This window comes from Epinephelus lanceolatus, chromosome 11 (assembly GCF_041903045.1).
Source record: "Epinephelus lanceolatus isolate andai-2023 chromosome 11, ASM4190304v1, whole genome shotgun sequence".
Lineage (NCBI taxonomy): Eukaryota > Metazoa > Chordata > Actinopteri > Perciformes > Serranidae > Epinephelus > Epinephelus lanceolatus.
Genome location: NC_135744.1, coordinates 29,974,009 through 29,983,419, shown reverse-complemented (window position 1 = coordinate 29,983,419; position 9,411 = coordinate 29,974,009). Strand labels below are relative to the sequence as shown.

The 9,411-nt window shown below is 34.8% G+C and overlaps 1 protein-coding gene across 2 annotated transcripts; it reads left to right on the top strand.

The window, feature by feature from the left end:
- Positions 1-5,972: 5,972 nt before the first annotated feature.
- Positions 5,973-9,408, top strand: rfxap (regulatory factor X-associated protein). Of its 2 annotated transcripts, none has more exons than XM_033649437.2 (3): positions 5,973-6,652; positions 8,047-8,157; positions 8,413-9,408. In XM_033649437.2, exons 1-3 carry the CDS (start codon positions 6,248-6,250, stop codon positions 8,515-8,517), a joined length of 621 nt encoding a protein of 206 aa, XP_033505328.1. In that variant the 5' UTR covers positions 5,973-6,247; the 3' UTR covers positions 8,518-9,408. The 2 variants fall into 2 exon arrangements, with proteins under 2 accessions (XP_033505328.1, XP_033505321.1); XM_033649430.2 differs by having other exon boundaries at positions 5,974-6,676.
- The last annotated feature ends 3 nt before the right edge of the window (positions 9,409-9,411 follow it).

Genomic DNA, 9,411 nt, shown 5'->3' with positions numbered 1-9,411 from the left:
TGTGGTCCAAAATCATAGAACAAAAGTCATGGTATAGTATGTCGTCATAAATCATGAAAAAAAGTCGTAGTATAGTATGTCGTCCAAAATCATGAAAAAAAAGTCATAGTATAGTATGTCGTCATATACGATGAAAAAAAGTCATAGTATAGTATGTCGACCAAAATCATGAAAAAAAGTCATAGTATAGTATGTCGTCATAAATCATGAAAAAAAGTCATAGTATAGCATGTCGTCCAAAATCATGAAAAAAAAGTCATAGTATAGTATGTCGTCATAAATCATGAAAAAAAGTCATAGTATAGTATGTCGACCAAAATCATGAAAAAAAGTCATAGTATAGTACGTTGACCAAAATCATGAAAAAAGTCATAGTATAGTATGTCGTCATAAATCATGAAAAAAAGTCATACTATAGTGTGTCGTCCAAAATCATGAAAAAAGTCATACTATAGTATGACGTCATAAATCATTAAAAAACGTCATAGTATAGTATGTCGTCATAAATCATGAAAAAAGTCATAGTATAGTATGTCGTCATTAATCATGAAAAAAAGTCATAGTATAGTATGTCGTCATAAATCATGAAAAAAAGTCATAGTATAGTATGTCGACCAAAATCATGAAAAAAAGTCATAGTATAGTACGTCGACCAAAATCATGAAAAAAGTCATAGTATAGTATGTCGTCATAAATCATGAAAAAAAGTCATACTATAGTGTGTCGTCCAAAATCATGAAAAAAGTCATACTATAGTATGACGTCATAAATCATTAAAAAACGTCATAGTATAGTATGTCGTCATAAATCATGAAAAAAGTCATAGTATAGTATGTCATCATTAATCATGAAAAAAAGTCATAGTATAGTATGTTGACATTAATCATGAAAATAGTCATAGTATAGTATGTCATCATAAGTCATGAAAAAAAGTCATGGTATAGTATGTCGTCATGAATCATGAAAAAAAAGTCATGGCATAGTATGTCGTCCAAAATCATGAAAAAAAGTCATGGTATAGTATGTCGTCCAAATTCATGAAAAAAAGACATGGCATAGTATGTGGTCATAAATCATGAAAAAACGTCATAGTATAATATGTTGTCATGAATCATGAAGAAAAGTCATAGTATAGTATGTCGTCCAAAATCATGAAAAAAGTCATGGTATAGTATGTTGTCCAAAATCATGAAAAAAAGTCATAGTATAGTATGTCGTCATAAATCATGAAAAAAAAGTCATAGTATAGTATGTCGTCATAAATCATGAAAAAAAGTCATAGTATAGTATGTTGTCCAAAATCATGAAAAAAAGTCATAGTATAGTATGTCGTCATAAATCATGAAAAAAATTCATAGTATAGTATGTCGTCCAAAATCATGAAAAAAAGTCATAGTATAGTATGTGGTCATAAATCATGAAAAAACGTCATAGTATAGTATGTGGTCATAAATCATGAAAAAAAGTCATAGTTTAGTATGTCCACCAAAATATGATAAAAAAAAAGTCATAGTATAGTGTGTCGTAATAAATCATGAAAAAAAGTCATAGTATAGTATGTTGTCATAAATCATGAAAAAAAGTCATAGTATAGTATGTCGTCATAAATCATGAAAAAAAGTCATAGTATAGTATGTCATCATAAATCATGAAAAAATGTCATAGTATAGTATGTTGACAATAATCATGAAAAAAAGTCATAGTATAGTATGTCGTCATAAATCATGAAAAAAAAGTCATAGTATAGTATGTCGTCATAAATCATGAAAAAAAGTCATAGTATAGTATGTTGTCCAAAATCATGAAAAAAAGTCATAGTATAGTAAGTCGTCATAAATCATGAAAAAAAGTCATAGTATAGTATGTCGTCCAAAATCATGAAAAAAAGTCATAGTATAGTATGTCGTCATAAATCATGAAAAAACGTCATAGTATAGTATGTGGTCATAAATCATGAAAAAAAGTCATAGTTTAGTATGTCCACCAAAATATGATAAAAAAAGTCATAGTATAGTGTGTCGTCATAAATCATGAATAAAAAATTATAGTATAGTATGTCGACATTAATCATGAAAAAAAGTCATAGTATAGTATGTCGTCATAAATCATGAAAAAAAGTCATAGTATAGTATGTGGTCATAAATCATGAAAAAACGTCATAGTTTAGTATGTCCACCAAAATATGATAAAAAAAAGTCATAGTATAGTGTGTCGTAATAAATCATGAAAAAAAGTCATAGTATAGTATGTTGTCATAAATCATGAAAAAAAAGTCATAGTATAGTATGTCGTCATAAATCATGAAAAAAAGTCATAGTATAGTATGTCGTCATAAATCATGAAAAAAAGTCATAGTATAGTATATTGTCCAAAATCATGAAAAAAAGTCATAGTATACTATGTCGTCATAAATCATGAAAGAAAGTCATAGTATAGTATGTCGTCCAAAATCATGAAAAAAAAGTCATAGTATAGCATGTCGTCATAAATCATGAAAAAAAGTCATAGTATAGTATGTCGTCCAAAATATGATAAAAAAAAGTCATAGTATTGTACGTTTTCATAAATCTAGTAAAAACATCATAGTATAGTATGTCAAAAAATCTGATAGTGAAGTATGTCAAAAAATGTCATTTTATAGTATGTCAAAAAGAAGTCATAAAAAATTTATAGTATGGTACGTAAAAAACAAGATATAGTATATTATGTCATAAAATTTCACGTGTTTTTAAAAAAACCCTCCTATATAGTATGTCAAACAAGTTATAGTATAGTATCTCAAAAATATCATAGTATAGTATGTTATACAAGTCACAAAAATGTCATAATATAGCATGTCAAGAAATACCATAGTATAGTATGTCGTCATAAATCTTGAAAAAACATCATAGTGTAGTATGTCAAAAAATGTCATTTTATAGTATGTCAAAAAGAAGCCATAAACATTTTATTGTATGGTATTTTAAAAAAAAAGAAAGACATAGTATCTTATGCCATGAAATATGTCATGGTATAGTGTGTCAAAAAAAAACACTTCATAGTACAGTATGTCAAAAACGTTGTAGTATAGCATGTCTAAAATATCATAGTATAGTATGTCAAAGAAGTCACAAAAATTTCATAATATAGTATGTCATAACAATAGTCATTCTATAGTCTATCATAAAATTGTCATAGTATGTAATCAAAATGAAACAAAAAATTGACAGACCAATGGATAGATCATTTACTCATCCCCAGGAAGCAATTTTCACAGTAGCATTGCATGAACAAAATCACACTGACCAGTGGAACAGTGCAACGAAACAAATATAAACACAAGCACCAGCCTAGGAGTTTAACATACAAAAGCATAAAGGCAAAAACAAACTGTGCCACAAACATATGTGTATGCATACCATGAGCAAATTATAAAAAGGGAGTAATTATGAGTTCACAACATTTATTGCACTGTCCCAGAGTTACAAAGAAAGCACTTGTGACATCAGTTTGAGGTCACTTCAAACTGATGTCACAAGTGCTATCTTTGTAACTCTTGGTCAATGAGGTGGTATTAAAGTCAGGATGCAGGAGGACCTCAGCAGCTTCTCAGTCCTCTGATATCCATACTGCAGCAGAGTGGGGATGATCTGAAAAGTTTGTTGACCACCAGCAGTGGTGCTGCTTGTTAGAACACCTTAGGGTTACAAGTCTTTAGCTGAAGACACTCCTCTTTGCAATCAGCATGACGTGCAGGGGGCGGGAGACATTGGCCAGGATGGTAATCGACTTGTACAACATCCTCTTCTCTGTAACTGACTCCAGAGAGTCCATTTCAACTCCTCCTTCACTTACTGAGCTGGCCTTTTGTAAACTTTGTCATGTTTAATGTCATTAAAGTCATTGTATATGCATTTCCACAAAAATGTCATAAAAACTTCAAAGGATTGAATGCCTTAAAGAAATCATAAAAATGTTGTAGTATAGTATGCCATAAAAATGTCATTAACAAAGTGATGGTATGTCATCAAAATGTCATAGAGAAAAGTACAATATGCCATAAAAGATTAATAAAAATGTCAAAGCTTCATATATCAAAAAAGTCATAAAAATGTCGTAGTATAGTATGTAAAAAATGTTATTGTATAGTATGTCAAATAAATGCCATAGTATAGTCTGTCAATAGAAGTCAAAAATGTCATACTATAGTTTGTCAAATAAAATATAGTATAGTAGGTCAAAAATTATAGTACAGTATGTCAAAAAGTATAGTATGTAAAAAAAGTAATAAATGTCATAGTATAGAATGTCAAAAAAATGATTTCATAGTGTAGTATGTCAAAAAAATGTCATCGTATAGTATGTCAAAAAGAAGTCATAAAAATTTCATAGTATGGTATGTAAAAACAAAAAGATATAGTATATTATGCCATGAAACATGTCATAGTATGGCGTGTCAAAAAAAACCCCCATAGTATAGCATATCAATAAAAGCCAATAAATATCATAGTTTAGTATGCCAAAAAAAATCATAGTATATCATGTCATAAATCATGTCAAAAAAGGTTATAGTAAAGTATGCTATAATAAATTTCATACTGTAGTATGTCAAAAAACTGTCATAATATACTATGTCAAAAATGATTTCATAGTGTAGTATGTCAAAAAAAATGTCATAGTATTGCATGGCAAAAAATGTAACCGTATACTATGTCAAAAATGATTTCATAGTATATTATGTCAAAAGAAGTCATAGTATAGTATGTAAAAAAAGTCATAGTAGAATGTCAAAAAAAGAGTCATCGTATAGTATGTCGAAAAAAGTAAAACCCATCATTTTATAGTTTAACATAAAAATGTAATAGAGTACTAAGATGTAATAGAAAAATGCCATAAAATGTTATACAAAATTATGTCACAAAGAATGTTATAATATAGAATCAAATCAAATCAACTTTATTTATATGGCACTTTTCATAGGACAGTAACACAAAGTGCCTCACAGAGGTTAAAAACAACAAAGAACCAAAACAGAAAACAAAAAAGAAAAGAGAAAACCCAACCCCACATAGAGATACATAAGTACACACACACACACACACAAACACACACTAGCTATCACTAAAGAGACATGGCTGAGCACTGAGACCCGAGGCAAGGAAAAAGCCACCTCTGGGGACCGTCCACACTGTGAGGACCCACGGACCACGGCCACAGGGAGCGCCGCCGTAGAGACCACCCCGACCCGGGCAGACAGGAGGCTCCAAGTGCAGTGCCCTTCAGCCACCCAGGTCAGAGCTGTCCACGGGACAGCAGCCCCATCGGGAGACCAGGAACAACTCTTGTGCCAAAAAAGTCATAGTAAAGTATGACATAGAAAAGGTTATAATATAGTATGTCTAAAATATCACAATATAGGATACCATAAAAACAGAAATCATAAAAATATCACACTAGAGGGTGCAATTGAAAAAAAATATAGTATAGTATGTAGAAAGGAGTATAATACAGTATAAAGTCATTTTAAAAAGTCATAGTAAAGTATACCATATAAAATTACATCATTAAAAAAAAAGAAAAATACCATTAAATGTTACTAAAGTATGTCACAAAAAATGTCATGGCATAGAATACAAATATAATATGCCATAAAATTGTATAGTACAGTATGGCATAAAAATATTATAGTGGTATAGTACAGTATGCCATTAAAAATGATAGTATAGTTTGTCATAAAATATGTCGCTGTTGGCTCTGATTGATTATTCGGGTTACAATAATTTAATAATACATACTGCATAATTGCTCCTGTGAGACTGTACCATTTCTACCATTTGTACCATGTGAATACCTACTCCGAGACAGGGACTTGTTTAGCCTCTGTAAAAGTTCCGGAATTTGTATCACCGTCGATAGGAGTGAGGAGAATGCAGTTGTTAGTTTGGCCACTAGGTGTCAGTCTAACACACGGAATCATTGCAGCGAAGAAGAAAGTGCTTGTTATTGAAATGCAGCCAGAGCAGTGACAGGCTGAACGTAAGGAAGTACCACGGTAGGTGGCTAGAAATCATAAGATTTATCTATCAAAACATGGTGTATTCGTGACACACCGCCTTTAAAAAGTAGCTAAACGTCCGCTAGTATAGGAAACTGTTGGGCAAATGTCAAGGAGCTACTGCTTGAGCTAACTAAGCTAGCTAACGTGAGCTGACTACAAAGGGATGGTGGTTAGCTAGCTGCTGCTACACTGTATTTGCACACCGCAGTCATGAGTGAAGATGACGCTTCAGCTTCAGCAAACAAAGACAAAGACTCCACTCTCCTGCTCACTAAAGACGGACAGAGGTACTACGTGAGTAAAAGCGGAGTTGTCGACAGCAGAAACGTGATAACGCCGCACGAACCGGAGAACAACGCCTCCTCCTACGACGTGGATGATCCGGATGAGGAGAGCGACGTTCTGGACACGTCGGATCCCAGAGACGGCGCCGCCAGCCCGGAGGAACTCAACGACGAGGAGACCTCGGAAGGCGACAACGCTCCTAAACAGTGCACCTATGAGGGATGCACGGAGACCACAACGCAGGTGGCCAAGCAGAGGAAACCGTGGATGTGCAAGAAACACCGCAACAAGATGTACAAAGACAAGTACAAGAAGAAGAAGAGTGATCAGGCAATGTCCAGTGGGAAACTTGATGTAAAATTCAGCTTCATAATAATTTTAATGTCCATATGCATTTATTTGAACCCATCATGGTGTGGTGGAGACTTTCCATACTACAAACCATTGCATTACAACCATGTCTACATGTAGATGACTAAGGGACTGTTCGTTACGTGTGAGGGGGGAGGTGTGGTGCAAAGGGGGAGGCATGTCAAATTATTTTTTAAGCACTGGGGAGGGAATTTATATTTAAATGGTTGAATTTTGTGGCATGTTTTTTTTATTGACAAAATTACACCAATCATTGTAGCTAGAACCTGCATAAACTCAAACTATCATTTGATGTTCGAATTTCTGATGGCCCTTAAAATATTTCTGTCAAAAAACAAACAACCAAATCTGAGCTTAAAATAGTAAGTTGAAGGGCCTGTACCAATACCCACACTTCCCCTAGAAATACCCACTTGCACTTGGTTGTGTGCGTTCACGTTTAGGCTAGTGGTGTCCCAAACCAGAAATGAGGTAGTGGAAGTGGTTTCCAACACTTAAAGCCCGCCCTAGATTCCAAGGGAGCCCCGACCCACAGTTACAACGAAATGGAAGATGAAATTTCCCAGAACACCTTGCAAAGTCAGCAATTTCGGCAAGTTTTGGAAAACAATTTGTTACTGTACGATCGGAATGTAGGCTATACAAACAACAGATGGTTGGACTAGGGTAGACTCATCAGCAACTCAGTTGAACACAGCGTCAAAATATTTAAACAAATCGACTTACCTGAACAAAATCGATCAGAACTAGAAGATGTCGTAGGCGCCTCCTGTTTTCAGCATTTCTTCTCCGTTGATTCATCAGACGGAGAAGAATAAACATAGCACACGCCACAACCCATGCGCTGGAGCCGGCATTTTAATTGCGTCGCTGCTATGCGTGACGTATGCCTGCACGTCGGCCACGCCGATTTGCATGAAGTGGTGTCCCATTTCTTAGGGAAAGATCTCTACCCTAATATTTCTCACTTCCCTCATCAAGGGTTATCTTGCAAACGAGGGCACTCAATACCAAGTGGAAGATTTAAGGGGTAGAAATGGGACAGGCCCCAAATATGGCCAAAAAGAACTCTTGTACTAACTAACCAGCATGCACGACAAAGGTGAAAAAATTCATTCATAATTCATAATAAAGATAAAAGTCACACCCCAGCCACCCCTCTCCTCTGACAAGAACAGTCCCTAAAGAGAAAGAAATTTAAGAGGCATAACCCAGTTTTTAGTGCATGACTTTACTCATTGAATCATGTGGTTCCCTGACCCTGTTTTCAGACTTTTCTGAACCACAATACAAACAAAACTCCCTCAGTTAATCACTTAATTTGTTTTTGTTTTTTTTGGTGTGTTAATTAGGAAAACTCAGAGGAGCGGCCTGTGTCTGTGAACAAACAGCGTCTGGGTGCCATGGGGGACCGGCCAGCCAGACCCTCCCTGATAGAGCAGGTCCTCAACCAGAAAAGATTGGTAAGTTATTGTTGTCATAAGAAAGTCATATGATCTGCACAATGCTCATACTCATCAACTACTCAGTGACCCCTCCCTTTGAGGAGATGTGTGGACTCAAGCTTAAGAGACAGTTTTTAATGTATAGAAGAACTTTGGCTCAAGGTGTTCCTCTTCCCTACAAATGCAAAAGAATACAAACAGGTGTTTTATCTGCAGAGATATGTCACATTTTGCTTTGAAATTTGAATGTGTGTGTTTGTGTGTGTCCTTCAGTCACTGCTCAGAAGTCCAGAGGTGATCAGCTTCCTGCAGCAGCAGCAGCAGCTCCTGGCCACACAGAGCCGCAGCCAGTCACAGCAGCAGTTTCAGGGCTGTTGATGCCGGTCGGGCCGTGTTTTACCTTAGTATTTATGATGCATAGAGAGCACTGAAGAATCACTGGCACATCATGCGTAAAAGGATTGTAACCATACACTGTAAACACGAATGCTCTCATCCAGACAGAGGAAGGATTAACATGGAAACCAAGGGACGTTTTAAAGGCATGGTAAACATGAGGGCTTGAATTTCTAAGCTGCAAAATGACCATGTAATCAAACCATGTGTGGTGCTATTTATTATCATATTTACTCATTGTGAATTTACTTTTCAGTCCCCTGTCTTTCTTTTAGTTATCTTTCTTCATGTGGCAATAATAATAATGATAATAAAGGCTTTGGATTATACATGTCCCATCTAAATCATTCAGATGTTGGAGCCTCAGTTCTCCAACAAAATAATCCTGTGGGCTCAATGTGATCCTTGTTTTCCACTGCTGAAAAAAATAACAGTTTCTTTGTGTGTTTGATTTCTTTCCTATCTGTTTTCTCTTGAACATTAAGTGTTGTTACATGTGACAATCAGTTGTGCAATGCATGTCTGGAGCCGCTTTTCAGTCACATGGGGCTGTAAGGACTCATTTTTATCACACGATTTTATATACCTGCTTATCTGAAGCCAGCCAAACAGTAAATTCCAACTGCATCCAAAAAGTAAGACAAATTAAGTTTGTTGAGATGAATATTGGTCATGCAAGCTTTGTTGAACTGTAATCTACTGTATGTTGTTCCTGTGTTTTTAAGTCGAAGTGTATCGGTGAATATGAGAGTAAAATTATGCTGCAAATATTGAGAGAATGAGCAATGTCTCAGACTGTGTGCTTGTATTGCAACGTGATACTTCATTCTTTAACATGAGGAAATGGCTGTATGAATTAAAGGGTTGTAAAAATAC

What these genes read in the sequence shown, in the direction of transcription:
- rfxap (XM_033649430.2), top strand. Translation starts at nt 6,248, where the DNA reads ATGAGTGAAGATGACGCTTCAGCTTCAGCAAACAAAGACAAAGACTCC. An exon ending in TGTCCAGTGGGAAACTTGAT is followed by an intron (nt 6,677 to 8,046) that starts GTAAAATTCAGC and finishes TGTGTTAATTAG; the next exon opens with GAAAACTCAGAGGAGCGGCC. An exon ending in TCCTCAACCAGAAAAGATTG is followed by an intron (nt 8,158 to 8,412) that starts GTAAGTTATTGT and finishes TGTGTCCTTCAG; the next exon opens with TCACTGCTCAGAAGTCCAGA.